The sequence below is a fragment of the Felis catus genome, chromosome D1 (genome assembly GCF_018350175.1).
Source record: "Felis catus isolate Fca126 chromosome D1, F.catus_Fca126_mat1.0, whole genome shotgun sequence".
NCBI lineage: Eukaryota > Metazoa > Chordata > Mammalia > Carnivora > Felidae > Felis > Felis catus.
This window is the reverse complement of record NC_058377.1, coordinates 55,182,230-55,197,187: the sequence shown is the minus strand read 5'-3', so window position 1 is coordinate 55,197,187 and position 14,958 is coordinate 55,182,230. Positions and strand designations below refer to the sequence as shown.

The following is a 14,958-nucleotide window of genomic DNA, read 5'->3' as shown; positions in this document are numbered from 1 at the left end:
AATCGGAAACAGTCTCCAGGCTCTGAGCCATCAGCCCAGAGCCTGACGCGGGGCTCGAACTCCCGGACCGCGAGATCGTGACCTGGCTGAAGTCGGCCGCTTAACCGACTGCGCCACCCAGGCGCCCCTCCTCTGTGTCTTAATAGCTTCCTCTGTAACCTAGCAATAATGGTCCTCATTTCACAGGGTCTTCTGATGGTTGTATGAAGTGAGGGCAGAAGCCCCTGGTTTGTGGCAGTGCCCAGCCTCCTAGCCCCAGTGCCCAGCCTCAGGGGCTGTAAAGGTTCCATCAGGGCAGGGAACACTGCAGGGTCCTCTGGGCCCCTGTGACCAGGCACAGGCGATGTCCTGGTGGGATGCTGGGGTCTGAGGCTCTGGGGCAGCTCTAAAACCCGAGGGAGCAGGGAGCCAGGAACCCAGAGGGCGTGAACTGGTTTGAAGTGAAAAGATTCTCACAAACACTTTTTGGTCATTTTCAGGCCACTAAGTCCAAGAAGCCCATCATGTTGCCTGTGACCTTCATGGATGGGACCACCAAGACCCTGCTGACCGACTCGGCGACCACGGCCAAGGAGCTCTGCAATGCGCTGGCTGACAAGATCTCGCTCAAGGACCGCTTTGGGTTCTCCCTCTACATTGCCCTGTTTGATAAGGTACGGCCGCCCCGCAGGGCCCCCTCCTGGCGCCACCCCGGCTCCCGTTCTGGTGCTGCCATGGACTGGCTCGGGCAATCTCGTGCAGTTACTTACCTTCCAGAGTGCGGTTTCCTCTCAGCTAGTGGTGACTCCGCCTCTGCCCAACTCATTAGGACTGTGGAGGGCACCTAAAAACCGGGCGGTACGGTGGAGATTGAAACCCAGAGCTCACTTCTGTTGTATATACCTGGGCCCATTCAACCCTCCCCTGGCGCCAGGGAAGAAGCATGGCAGAGACAGGCTGGAGGTGGGCACGAAGCCACTTAGCTAGATTCCATTTTCTCATTTGCAAATGGGAACAGACTTTTTTTTTTTTTTTTCGGGTTTCCATGGTAGTTTCCTTTCACCTGTTAGTGACCACCTGGAGTATGTGCCTCCCTGGGCACATCTGGGCCTAGAGCCTTCTCCACTGGGCTGGGCCCAGGGGTGGGTGATTGCACCTCTACACTCAGACATGTCACATGCAGCAGATGTGCCCCCCGCCCACCCGCCCCATCCCGGCAGGTCCAGGGACATTTGCCTGGACTTTTCTCACCTACAGATACCTCCTTGTTTTCAGTGACCGTCCATCAGAGTTTCACACAAGGCTTACACTAGGAAATGGGAACACTTGTGTGGCTGTGCTGACTCAGACCCCATGGCGGGGCCCTGAGATCCCATTCTGGTCTGCTTCCTGGGTGACCCGGACATGTCCCTGCCCCTCTCTGAGCCTCGGTTTTCCATTCGAATGAGAACAGCTGGCACGGCTGATGGCTCTTTGTAAGGCCTTTCTTGCTTGCTCACCTTTCCGTCCCTGCACCTGCAGGTGTCCTCCCTGGGCAGTGGCAGTGACCATGTCATGGATGCCATCTCCCAGTGTGAGCAGTATGCCAAGGAGCAGGGTGCCCAGGAACGCAATGCCCCCTGGAGGCTCTTCTTCCGCAAAGAGGTCTTCACGCCCTGGCACAACCCCTCAGAAGACAACGTGGCCACCAACCTCATCTACCAGCAGGTGGTGCGAGGGGTCAAGTTCGGGGAGTACAGGTGTGAGAAGGTGAGTGACCGCGAATCTCGGCTCACAGCCCTCTGTTTTCCAAATTTGGGGCGAATGTTACTGTCTGTACCCACCATTAGCTTATGTGGAGGTTAGCCTGATTGAGGCTTCTTCTGGATTAACACTACCTGTAGGAACAAAGGCTTTGAAGAATAGCGTGACTCTGCGGTGATGGTGCACGGTATGGAGTGTGTGCTTCAGAACTTGCTGTATTGTTCTGAGTTAGTCTAGAAAACTCTGTGCTGAAGGAGTAAGAGATCTGCTCATTTAGACCAGAGTTTGCAAACGCATATTCTCTCAGTCTCCTTTTAGGGACAGGAGTGATGTGGAGAGACTCATGTCACGTTATTTTATCTTTGATGATGGTGATGATGGTTCTCACGGTACCTATGATTCTGTTGGTGATTATGATGGAGGAATAAAGATGGAGAGGATGGAAATGAAGAGGGCGGTTGTTGGTGGTGGAGATGGTGCTGAGGGTAGTGGCGATGATGATGGTGTCGGTGACGGTGGGTTGGTGGCCCAGGATCGTGCTAGGTTGGTGATGGTGACAATAGTGGTGTTGTTGGAGGCGATGGTGGTGTTGATGGCGGTAACGGTGGTGGTGACGATCATGGCGATGTTGGTGTTGGTGAGCTGATATTCAGGCAGAATGCATTATTAGTACAGCTATATCGGTTGTTCAAATTCTGAGAAGCTTTGAACTGGTTGGAAAACACTACTGCCTTCAAGACACCCAAGAGCCTTTTCCTACTGCCCCCTCTGCTGAAGCCCTGGTGAGCCCCAGGCAGACATCACCAGGGCTGATGTTCACCACCCCAGGCAGAGAAGGGGCAAATGGCCAGTACCCATCATCCGGCCTTCTGAAGCCTCTGCAGCATGGCCGACTTGTCGTTCACTACTTGGACTATCCCAGGGTGGGGTCGTGATGGTGATGGAGATGGTAATGGTGATGCCTGCCCCTCACTCTGACAGAACCAGCGGTGCCCAGGTCCCCCATTCTCCAGGGCAGACTGTCAGCTCCAGCCACTCACCAGGCTGGGAATGTGGTGGCTGACCCATTACCGATGGGCTGGCTGGCTCTCTGGGTCAGCTCGTGTGCCTCTGTGCTGGTGTTGGGAGACCCAGGAGAAGGCAGGGATGTGACCCTGCCCCTAGGGAGCTCATGGTTCCCCCAAGCAGATAAGAACTTCTGGGGAATCAGTGAGAATGGAATTTTCCAAAGGCCGGAGTCAACAGCTAGAGGAGGCAGGGCTCTGAGGGCTTCAGTGGTCTGGAAGGGCTTCCCGAGGGTGTGTGAACAGCACCTTCCTCCCCCTCCCTACCTAGGAGGATGACCTGGCCGAGCTGGCCTCTCAGCAGTACTTTGTGGACTATGGCTCTGAGATGATCCTGGAGCGCCTCCTAAACCTCGTGCCCACCTACATCCCTGACCGTGAGATCACACCCCTGAAGACACTTGAGAAGTGGGCCCAGCTGGCCATTGCTGCCCACAAGAAGGTAGGAGGGCAGGGCGGGGTCTTGGAGGAGGGGCTCTCTGGTGACATGCGTCTGCCCACAGGGCTGCTGGGAGACGGGATGGCAGCCTCAACCTCCTGCCTCCCAAGCAGCCTGTCTCCACCATGGACGTCGGTTCACTCGTGTCTTAGGCTGTCTACTCTGGGCTGGTGCCAGGGATGCAGAGATGGATCATACCTGATCCTTCAGCTTCATGAGGGAAACTATGGGTCCATGGATATTGGGGTCCCCTGGTCCGGCAGCAGCCGCTTGCTAGAGCTGCAGCTCAGGATTGTTGGCACCTGCTGGAAGAGCTTCTAGCAAGTGTATCCTCCTTTCTGCCGAAAAGAACTCCAGCCCAACTTCCTGCCTGGGGAACTTTAGGTACAGAGCCCCCTCAACCCCCTTGCTTGAGGCCCCAGGCCCATAACCAGCCCCAAGTAGCTCTCTTCCAAGCTGAGGGGCCTGCTGCCCAAGTAGAGGAGGGGTGGCCTGGCCGCTGAGGGGGACGGATGGGCCCCCCTGCCTCCTGGCTGTGGTTGTGGAAGAGCAGAGTATCTTGGCACATGAGTTGCCCGGTTGGGGGCCCCACAGACCAGCAGTCTCTCACCCCTCTACACCACACGGCCTCTTCCCTGCCCCAGGCGCCCCATGCACTTCTCCCACCCTACTCTTTGCTTTCCCTGGCGAGCTGCCCACAAGCCTCCACTCCGCCCTGAACCCGCCCTGCGCCCTCTCTACATCCAGGCCTGGCTCCCCTGCCAGCCCCCCTCTCCAATCCCCCTGCAGAAGAGATGCATGTTTTTCCTCTACGCCTCTGTCTGTCTGGGCAACTTCCTGTCCCTCATCCCTCCCACCCTGCCAGCTGCTGAAGCCCATCCATTCCACGTTGCAAACAGCTTCCGTCTCTGCGGTTCCCCGGGCCTCCTCGGTGTTCGCTGCCATCATGCACGCAGCATGTGGCATGTTCTGGGTTGGGTGCCATTGTTCGTTAACTTGTTCTGCTTTGGGTGAGTACAGTCAGGCACAGTACTGAGCCCTGGGGGTGCAGCGTGAAGCAGACAGAGTTGGGCTCTGCCCCTGGAACCCACACCTAAGCTATAGCTGTGTCTCTCCCTTGGACCAGAGCCTGTTGGCCTGTGGGTCCCCAGATCCTCCGGTCAGTCTTCTCGCAGAGTGCACATATGTACATGGCTTTTAGAGTCAGAGTGGTAAAAACATTTGGGGACAATTTCAAACTTGTGGAGAAGCTGCAAGTTCAAGAACCTAGAACTGTATAACCCCCCCCCCCCCACTTCACCCAGACTCACTGGTTGGTAACATTGTTGCCACATTTGCTTTATGATCCCTTCTCTTTGCATGTGGACGTGCATTTCTTCTGAACCTTTTGAGATTAGGCTGGAGACATGAAGCCCCTTATCCCCTAATGCTCTCTGCTCTTGGGAGGGCTCTGCTTCTGGTCCTCTCAGTGCCTGGCACGCACATGGGTCTTTGCCCATGTTTGTGTCTATAGCTGATAAGTACCATGAGTTCAAGTTGATACATCCAGTTCTGCTCCAACACCACCGAGTTCTTAATAGGGCTCCGAGGGATATTTTTAGATAATAAAATGCCAGTGCTTTGGTTTCTTGCCAGCAGCATTGCATTATCCCCTGGCCTCTCCAACCCTTCCCTGCGCCCCCGTCTTCATAACTCCCGGGTTCACCTGTTACTTCTGCCAACAGCCCAGTCTTGCAGTGGCTGCCTTGCCTACACTTCTATGTGACCTGGCTCTCACAGGCCCGTTCCCCACTCCCTCTCCCTGGTCCAGTACACACACCCCTGTTTAGCCACACACGTCCCTGTTCCCCAGATGTCTCCCACTCACCCTTGACTCTGGGTGTTGCATGCATGCTGGGCAGAATTGTGGGCTTTTCTGTCACTGCTGAATTGGGGGCTCTCTGTGGGTGGGACTTGTGGAGTGATGGGGGTGGCTGCGGGCTGATGGGGTAGGGTGGAGTCGTGGTGCACAGGAGGACACAATAGCTCCAGGGCTGTTCCTGGCTTGGGGGCATGAACATGGGATTTTTCCAGACAGAGCTTATCTGATGGCTTTTCTCTCCTGTCCATCCCCACCCCCCAGGGGATTTATGCCCAGAGGAGAACTGATGCCCAGAAGGTCAAAGAGGATGTCGTCAATTATGCCCGTTTCAAGTGGCCCTTGCTCTTCTCCAGGTTTTATGAGGCCTACAAATTCTCAGGTACCTCCTCAGCCTTCCCGCCTCCCAGTCTTTCTCCAGGCCCTCTCCCCTCCCTCCCTCTGTGGCTCCAGCCCACAGCAGAAGGAGGGAAACAGCCCGAACCAGACTCCCCAGCCAGCCAGGCTCCTGCCTGCAGCGTTGCTTGGTCCTTCCAGATCGATCCACAGAGTGGGTCCTGCCTCCCCGCAGTCCAAGTGCTCAGCAACACTCTGGGTTAAACAACTGAATGACTATTAAGATAGTTAAAACGCCTACTCTGTACGGAAGAAGGTGGCCCGGAGTATGGGCTGGGCTGACTCTGCAGCTGAGCACGGAGGTCATGGGCCCAAACCCACACAGGCTGTTGGCTCAGACATCCTGAGGTCCTAATTACTAGGCATCTGCTCTGTGTGAGGCCCTGTGCTGGTGCTGGCCTTCACAGAATCATGAAGTATCTACCTGGAGGGACCTTTGGGGCTCAGTTAACTCCCTACCCATATATAACCTCTCTCCAGGACGGGGACTTGTCCAAAACTGCACAAAGACCAGAAGCAGAGATAGGATTCACACCAAGTTTCCTGATTCAGCACTCTCCTCCCACTGTGCTTTGAGTTTTGGCCTGTAGGGAGGTTGTGCCTCTCTGAGGCTCAGTTTCCCCATCAGTAAAATGGATGAGAAGTGAGAAGTATGGAAGCCAAACTCTGCACGTTCCATCTGTGCCCTGTGGGGAATCTACCTCTCCTGGTCCTTCCATACTTATCACCTATCCCCCTTACTACCTCCCTGGTAGTGATGAGGACTGGAAGGGCTGGGCTGGGTGTGGGGCAGCCTCCCTCTCACTGTGTGGGTCTCTGTCCCAGGCCCCAACCTCCCCAAGAATGATGTTATCGTGGCGGTCAACTGGACAGGCGTCTACTTTGTGGATGAGCAGGAGCAGGTGCTTCTGGAGCTGTCCTTCCCCGAGATCATGGCTGTGTCCAGCAGTAGGTAAGTCCAACGCCTTCCACACTGCACTTGAGTGCAGAGCAGGGAGTTGTCCAAAGCTGCAGAGACCAGTGGCAGGGATGTGTCAAGCCCCAGTGTCCTGATTCAGCACCGTCTGAAGCAAGAAGGGGGCAGATGGAGACACGGACAGGCAGATGGGGAAGGAGGGGGCTCCTGGAGCTTTCTGGGGTCATGAAGGCTTTTAAGGGGAGTTTCTGCCCTCATCGAGGATGTCATGGAGCTGCAGAGATGTGCAGTGACCTGTCCTGGTCGCATGTGACTGAGCAGTTTGTGCCGCACCGTGCAGGCTTCTCGGGCACCTTCCTCCTAATAGGGACAGAGGGGTCTTTATGGTGCATCATTAATGGCTGTTCTGAGATGGGTGTGGGTGGCTTAGAAGGACGGTCAGGAGCAGTCAATTGTGTACAAAGAGAGCCTGGTCTGGGATTCAGGGGCCCGGGTGGAACTCACCTCCATGTCCTCATCCCTAAAATCTTAATGCTTCCCTCTAGTAACAGTGGTGAGAGGGAAATGCAAAATTCAATGGGAGAACTCTTAGTAAACTGAAAGGTGTGGAGCATGCAAGAGCAGGGCCGGGGGTGGCTTCCTGGAATAGACTGGTGCTCCCAGCAGGCCCTCCCCAGATCCGAGGCTTAACCGGAGTGTCTCTGTGCTGTGTCTGATATGGGCCGGAGCGGGGCATGTCCAGCTCTGAGCAGGCGTGAGCTAGGCACGGGGCTGCAAGGTGATAAGACAGTCCTTGCCCTTTTGCAGCTTCCTCCAGATGAGAGGGGAGACAGACATTGAACAGGCTGTTCTTAAGCAGGGACAAGTGTGATGAGGGCTGTGGGAGGGTAGGGAGGACTTCCTGGCAGAAGCGGTAGCTAGGCTGAGATCTAAAGGGTGAGTAGGAATTAGACATCAAAGGGGCACGGGGCTGGGCCCTTGCGGGCCTCGCTCTGGGCCGTGTGTGACGTTGGCAGGACCAGGTCTGACTCAGACTGGGCTGTGTCTGGCCTGGGCCGTGTCTCCCCCCCGTCTGGGCCGTGTCTGACTGGGCTGGCCTTGGTCTCCTTCAGGGAGTGTCGTGTCTTGCTCTCGCTGGGCTGCTCTGATCTGGGCTGTGCTGCGCCTCACTCGGGCTGGGCAGGACTGACCCCGGCTGGGCCCTGTTCTCCGTGTTGGTCCTGCAGGGGAGCAAAACTGGTAGCCCCCAGCTTCACGCTGGCTACCATCAAAGGGGATGAGTACACCTTTACCTCCAGCAACGCCGAGGACATCCGTGACCTTGTGGTCACCTTCCTGGAAGGGCTCCGGAAGAGGTCTAAGTACGTGGTGGCCTTGCAGGACAACCCCAACCCTGGTGAGTGGTTCCTGGCACAGGCTGCCAGGCACTGGGGGTTAGGGGCATCGGGCAGATCACACACCTTGATCTTGGCCTGGCATTTGAGACCACCTGTGACAACGCTTCCCCAGATACCCTCAGTCCCACCCGGACCAAAAGCCAAACTCTGCACCTTCCAACTGTGCCCTGTGGGGAATCTCCCTCTCCTGGCCCTTCCATACTTATCACCTGTCACCTTCTCCAGGTGACATCATGGGTTCCTTCTCCACAGTCTCCAAATACCCACTATCTTCAAATGATAACAGTAGTGACAGCTCCCCTGACTGAGCACCCCCAGGCCTCCTAGGCTCCGGGCAGAGCTTGGAAAGGACAGAAATAAAACAGACCCTGGCCCTACTCTCAGTGGGGAGAGGGGCTGAAAACAGATAGTGACGGTCCCTGTGACAGTGTGGTAACTATGGAAGCCTGGAGGAGAGGCCCCCATGCAGCCTGGGGTTCAGGGTGGAGGTATGTGGGGCAGAGTGTTCGAGGCAGAGAGGAGAGCACAAACCGAGCACAGAGGCTGGAGAAAACAGGCATGTCTGGGAACTGCAGGTCGACTGGTTTGCCTGGAATGGGTGAGGTAAGGGAGACAGGGCAGGAAGTGAGCTAGACAAAGTCAGGAAAGCCAGCCCACAGCAGCCTTGTGAGCATGTCAACGAGTGTGAGTTTTCTCCTAAGGGAGAGGGGGAGCCATGGAAGGCTTTTGAGCAGGGGAGTGGCACACTCCAATGGCCACGTCTGTGTGAAGGGTTGTGGCAAGTTGGAGGCAGGGTGACCAGTGAGCAGACATGAGTGGGCCTGGGCCTCAGTTATTCAGGGCAGGGAGTAACAGTTTGTAGGTCATCAACCTAAATAAAGATGTTCCAATCCAGCCTCTTTCTCTGCCCCCCTGTGGTCCTGCTCACCCCTGCCTCCCAGCGGGAGAGGAGTCAGGTTTCCTCAGCTTTGCCAAGGGAGACCTCATCATCCTGGACCATGACACGGGAGAGCAGGTCATGAACTCAGGCTGGGCCAACGGCATAAATGAGAGGACCAAGCAGCGTGGGGACTTCCCCACTGACTGCGTATATGTCATGCCCACTGTCACCTTGCCGCCGCGGGAGATTGTGGTATGTGGCTTGGGGACGGCAGATGGAGGGGAGTCTCCTCTGGGCCTTTCTTTGTCTTCTTCCCATATCTGTAAAGTGGAGTGAGGGATTATACTGGTTTAGTGGTCCCCAGGTTCTGTGGAGATGATCTGGGGGTCTTCTGGGACCACAAACTTAAAGTCGGGGAAGCTGTCAAACCTGTGCTGGGTGGAGAGTGGCTGAGGAACTGCCCAGGGCGAGGGATGGAAGGAGAGTGGGGGAGGGAGGCATCACCTTGCACTGTCTGAAAAGGCAGTGAGGGCCGAGCGGGGAAGGGAGGCCCTGGTTGTTCTGGATCACAGCACTGGAGACTCAGAGCCCAGCTTTCCAGGCAGCTCCTGTTGACTGGCCAGGCGCTGTTGACTGGGTGGTTCTCACGCCACATCCCCCTCCTCCATCCGGCCTTCTCACTGACCCAACCTGGTTCAGACTCGGGGGACTGCGGAAAGGACCCCGAGTGCAGCAGATGGAGGCAGCAGTAACCTCAGAGATGGCAAAGAACAAAAGGGGTCCCAGGGTCAGAATGGGGTGAGGGTCAACCCCATGGTGACCGACTTCCCCAGCCCCAGTCCAGAAGGCTCTGGGCTTTACCATGTTGGCTCCAGGGGTCCCAGGTGAAGAGCTGACCTCAGACCCTTGTCTCTTGGTCTCTAGGCCCTGGTCACCATGACCCCCGACCAGAGACAGGACGTCATTCGGCTCTTGCAGCTGCGAACAGCAGAGCCCGAGGTGCGCGCCAAGCCCTACACGCTGGAGGAATTTTCCTACGACTATTTCAGGTGATGGGGAAAGGGTAGGTGGGCCAGGACAGTGTGAGCCACAGGCTTCTGCTACTCTAGTCCACGTGGTGGGGTTGCCTCCTGCTGCTGCTGTGTGTGAGCAGGGCCTGGGTCAGAGGGAACAGGAGGGCAGCTTTTGTCTGTCGAGATGTGCCGTCTTGTGCTGTGCCATTTTATCCTTCCTTCATTTGACAGCATGACTGTGGTCACCCCAGGTGGGGTCCTGGGCACTCACGACTCATGCCTGTGCCTGTCTCACCGACTCACAGTCCTGGTGGGGCGATAGGCACAAAACTGGGCAGCTGTGATTCTGTATGCCCAGCATTGTGATGGGGGTGGTGACAGAGGAGAGGCTTCCTGGAGGAGGTGGCATCTGAGCCGAGCTGTGCAGGGGGTGACCTGTGTGGAGGAATGCCGCAGGCAGCACATGCCAAGGCCAGAGCAGAGAAGGCTGAGAGGAGCAATGGGGAGGAGGCCATGGGGGTGGGCAGGGCTGGCTTTCTAGCTGAGAAAGTAAGGTCCAGGGAGGGCTGGTTGACTCATCCCAGGTTGCCCAGTATAGCAGGGAGGAGCAGGGCCTTCCACCTCCATGCACAGGTTGGGTAGGGGTGGGTCTCACAACCTGGGGTCAATGCTGGCTGTGCCGTGTCAGGCCCCCACCCAAGCACACGCTGAGCCGGGTCATGGTGTCCAAGGCCCGTGGCAAGGACCGGCTGTGGAGCCACACACGGGAGCCGCTCAAGCAAGCACTGCTCAAGAAGATCCTGGGCAGCGAGGAGCTCTCACAGGAGGCCTGCATGGCCTTCATTGATATCCATACCTGCAGGGGTGGGTGCCATGGAAGGGCAGGGCAAGGGCCACAAGGAGGGGGACCCCAGGGCAGGGGGGGCACCAGGCCCCTGCCTCCAGGGTTTTCATCCAGATACCTACCTCCTTCTGAGGGGCCCAGGTGGGTCCTGGGCAGGGTGGAGGGATTCGGGTGGAGTGGCTTCATCTATGCCTGGCACCTTACAGTGCACGAGGGGCTGCCTCACCCATTGTCTCCTCTGACCCTGTCATTTGGTTCATGATGAGTATTGTGTCATGTGCTAGGCCAGGCATGGAGACACAGCTGTGACCAGACCCAGTCCCTGGCCTTCATGGTGCTTATAGCTAAAAGGGGCCATGACGGGGCCAGGCAGCACAGTGAACTGATGTAGCCTTGGAGAGGAGGGCAGGTGGCTTTCCTGGATGAAGAGATGTCTAGGCTGAGACCTGAAGACTGAGTAGGCCCCAGTCAGCCAAAGGGGAGATGGGTGGGGAGTGTTCCAGACAGAATGAGCTTGTCCAAAGGTCCTGAATCACAACATGATTTAGCACAAGTGGAGGGCAGAGGTCTAGAAGGGAGTCTGAAGACATGGGCAGACTAATAAAGCATTCCCAAGCCCTGTTAAGAAGCTTGGACTGTATCCCAAGGCCATGAGAAGCCCACTAAGCAGGGGGGGGTGACACGGTCAGATTTGTGATTTGTAAAGTCCATCTGGGTTGGTGCGAGGACTTTGGATGGGGTGTTGGGGGCTGAGGTAGTGAGGGGAGGAGGTGGCCAGAGGAGTTGAGGAAAGGGTGGGCAGTCGGCATGGAGAGCAGGGTGGGTGCCCATTTCCAGAGTGGGTAGCCTGAGGCCCAGGGCCACACAGTTGGGTGGGGGGCAGACCCCATTAGAGAGTGTGGCCTCCTGGGTCAGCGCTCCCCCCATCAGCCACAAGCCCTTCCTTGACGGCTCCCCACCCATGCTCAAGTACATGGGCGACTACCCATCCAAGAGGACGCGCTCTGTCAATGAGCTCACCGACCAGATCTTTGAGGGTGCCCTAAAGGCCGAGGCCCTCAAGGACGAGGTATACGTGCAGATCCTGAAGCAGCTGACCGACAACCATATCAGGTGAGAGGATGGTAGGCGGGTGCAGGATGGCCTCCCCCCAGTGAGGGGGGAGTCACAGCTGACGGGAATCTTAAAGGTCCTCTACCCATTGTGACAGGGAGCTCCCTCCCTCCCTCCCTCCCTCCCTCCCAAGGCAGCATCTGGCCCTGCCTGGCAGCCGTCCTTCCGCATTCAGGCTCCCTCACGTCTTACCTCTGCTGCAAGGTCCAAGGAAGTCTGGTCAAGTACCAAGAGGTGGATGCACCCTCTGAATCTGTCCTTCTCCAAGTCTGACAGCACCGGTTTCTCCTAAATTTGCTCCACTCACTGCCCGAACCTCCTCTGGGTACCCCTCCCAGCCCAGACTCCATTCTGGAGGTTGTGCTCATGAGCAAATGTCCCCAGCCTGGCTAGGGCTGCGCTGGCTGTCAGTTGGAAGCTCCGGCTGAAAATTCTGGGCTGAAGGTGTTGGGTCCCAGAGGGTGCCACCTTGTCCCTGCTGGGTCAGACCACGGCAGGAATGGGAAGTCAGGGACATGCTAAGTCTCAGAGCCTGAGGGAAGCCCCACCATCTCTCCTTACACCCAGACCACCAATTATGTCCCCAGGTTTGTCATCTTCTGCACCTCTTGCAAAATCCACCCTCGAACCATACTCAAATCTTCTCACACTGCCAAACATTTATACATGCTGTGCTCACAGCCAGCATTTATGGCCTTTTTTGCATATCAGAATTTGCGTCAGTCTTCAAAACCTAGCTCAAATGCCACCTCCTCCTAGAAGCCCTCTGTGCTTCTCTCCCATCAGGCCCAGGGAGCTCAGAGTGCCCAATGAAGCCCAGGGGTTGTGCTAACTCAGTGCTAGTTAAAGAACAGACGAGTTAAAGAGTTTTTGCCAGAATACAGATCACACAAGGCTTCCTTCATAGGGAAAGTCTTGCTAAGAAGAAAAAAAATCTCAGCTGAACCAAGAGTGCTTGGTGACATCGCTGATGTTCATTCTGGCATGAATGAGCACCTTACCTCCATGTGGCCGGTAACTGCGTGGCCCAGTGTGGGTTGGCCAACCACACTTTGTGTAGCACTAACTGGATCTGGCCACCAGGGAGGCGGGTCTGCGTTGGTCCCCAGAAGAGAGGCATGGGGGTCAAGACAGACACGTGCCGCCACAGTGAGGCACCAAGGATGCTCGGACCCACAAGTGGCCTGCAGAACCCCCGCTGGACACCCCACCTCTTCCCACAGGTATAGCGAGGAGCGTGGCTGGGAGCTGCTCTGGCTGTGCACGGGCCTCTTCCCACCCAGCAACATCCTGCTGCCCCACGTGCAGCGCTTCCTGCAGTCCCGTAAGCACTGTCCGCTCGCCATCGACTGCCTGCAGCGGCTCCAGAAAGCCCTGAGGTACGGCGGCCCACTGAGAGCAGAGGCGGTGGGCAAAGAGCCTGTGGCAGGTGCTGGGATGGGCTCTCAGCCCCAGTGGGCTTGTGGGTGTCCCTGGCGGATGAGGACATGGCCACACAACACGTGGGACCTGTCCCTGGGGTACCACAGCTGCCAGTCGGACAAAGCCTGCAGCGTGATGCCCATTCTGGACGCAATCGTGTCTGGCTGCTCAGAAGGGCTGGCGCATACCTTCCAGTGTGTTGGGGACGTCTGGGCCATACTCCATACTCTGCACAGCCCGTGTGCATCCTTCACGTCCCGTGGTCCCCTTCACAGCCCTATTTGGTCGACGCTGTTCTCTCATTCTACAGTTGAGGGGTTGGAGGCTCGTGGAGATTAAGTGACTGTCACCTGGCAGGGAGTGGCGGACAAGGGATTAGAACTGGGGTCTGTCTCCAAAGTTCCCTCTGTTCCCTGCTCCCCAGGGCCCCATGAACCCACTGGCTCCTGACTGCCCCTCCACCCCTCTCCTGGCTTTCAGAAATGGGTCCCGGAAGTACCCCCCACACCTGGTGGAGGTGGAGGCCATCCAGCACAAAACCACCCAGATTTTCCACAAGGTCTACTTTCCTGATGACACCGATGAGGTGAGGGCTGCTGGCTTCTTGGTGAAGGACCAGATTCCCCGAGGACACAGGGAACAGCCCTGATGCCTCTCCCCTCCTATCCCCACATTTGCTCCTCAGTGGTCAGGGCTCAGTCGAGAGGCTACAGACTCCTCGGGTTCCCGTTCTGACCTTCTGTTGTCTCCAAGAGCTTCCTTGAGAAGATCATTCTTCCCTCTCTCTGAGGTGGCTCTGCCTCAGAGAAAAGTGCTCTCTTTCTGAGCTGAGCTCTATGCTGGTGCCACCTCCCTGATGTCAGCTCTGTTCCTGGTCACAGGCCTGCCTGCCCAGGCCTCTCCTATTGTCCCCGAGCCCACTTTCCTGCAGGCCCCTTCAATCCAGCACCAAAACTTTTAGTTTGAGGGGCACCTGGGTGGCTCAGTCGGTTAAGCGTCCAACTTCAGCTCAGGTCACGATCTTGCGGTCCGTGAGTTCGAGCCCCGCATCGGGCTCTGGGCTGACGGCTCGTAGCCTGGAGGCTGCTTCCGATTCTGTGTCTCCCTCTCTCTCTGCCCCTCCCCCATTCATGCTTCGTCTCTCTTTGTCTCAAAAATAAATAAACGTTAAAAAAAAAATGTCAAAACTTTTCGTTTGAAAAGCAGTTTTAGAACTTGTCTAGAGACTAGAGACTCAGAAATGTCATGATAGGATTTCAGTGACAAGGACAAGAAACTAACAAATCCTTTCCTGTCCCTCCAGTGGAAGGTTATATGAAGCAGTCCCTCCCCCACCCCGCACCTACCCCTACCCCGGGCTGCTTCCCCTCTTTTTCCCTCCCCCTTCTGGAATTTGCTTTCTTCTTCCTCCAGCCTCTCTCCTCCCAAACACCCCGCCTATCTTTGCTCCCTTGGCCTCGTGTCACCCATGCTTGTGCAGCCAGGCCCACAACCCTGGAAGCAGAGGCTGAGTGTGCTTGGATTGGGGAGGACACAACCTGGGAAGATCCAGACAGGAGCTGCTTTTTCCTTTTCTTAAATGCTGTGCCCAGCTCTAGACCCATGGGGAAACACCTCAGATGGAGGGTGCCCTGCATGGGTGGGAGTCTAGCTGCAGGCACAGAGGGGCACAGGAAGCCCCAGCTGCAGTCGCCTGCCCCTCACTTCCCAGGCCTTTGAGGTGGAGTCCAGCACTAAGGCTAAAGACTTCTGCCAGAACATCGCAGCCCGGCTGCTCCTCAAGTCCTCAGAAGGATTCAGCCTCTTTGTCAAAATTGCAGACAAGGTGGGTGATGGGTCATTGGCTTCCTATTGGGTTGCTGTTGGTCTGTCTGTTGGAACATTTGCTGGGACT

At 56.7% G+C, this 14,958-nt stretch overlaps 1 protein-coding gene across 4 annotated transcripts in view; it reads left to right on the top strand.

Moving 5' to 3' along the window:
- Positions 1 to 14,958, top strand: part of MYO7A (myosin VIIA) — an 84,594-nt gene that overhangs the window by 61,947 nt on the left and 7,689 nt on the right. For 2 of the 4 annotated variants that reach the window (XM_019811766.2, XM_019811764.3), the window contains 13 exons: positions 480 to 653; positions 1,501 to 1,728; positions 3,058 to 3,228; positions 5,348 to 5,465; positions 6,305 to 6,431; positions 7,508 to 7,791; positions 8,734 to 8,924; positions 9,597 to 9,721; positions 10,374 to 10,531; positions 11,489 to 11,642; positions 12,866 to 13,021; positions 13,545 to 13,650; positions 14,776 to 14,889. In XM_019811766.2, the coding sequence (XP_019667325.2) occupies positions 480 to 653; positions 1,501 to 1,728; positions 3,058 to 3,228; positions 5,348 to 5,465; positions 6,305 to 6,431; positions 7,508 to 7,791; positions 8,734 to 8,924; positions 9,597 to 9,721; positions 10,374 to 10,531; positions 11,489 to 11,642; positions 12,866 to 13,021; positions 13,545 to 13,650; positions 14,776 to 14,889 (2,106 nt within the window). Of the gene's footprint in view, positions 1 to 479; positions 654 to 1,500; positions 1,729 to 3,057; positions 3,229 to 5,347; positions 5,466 to 6,304; positions 6,432 to 7,507; positions 7,792 to 8,733; positions 8,925 to 9,596; positions 9,722 to 10,373; positions 10,532 to 11,488; positions 11,643 to 12,865; positions 13,022 to 13,544; positions 13,651 to 14,775; positions 14,890 to 14,958 lie in introns of those variants that run through there. The other 2 variants (XM_019811765.3, XM_045038700.1) reach the window with 2 other exon arrangements.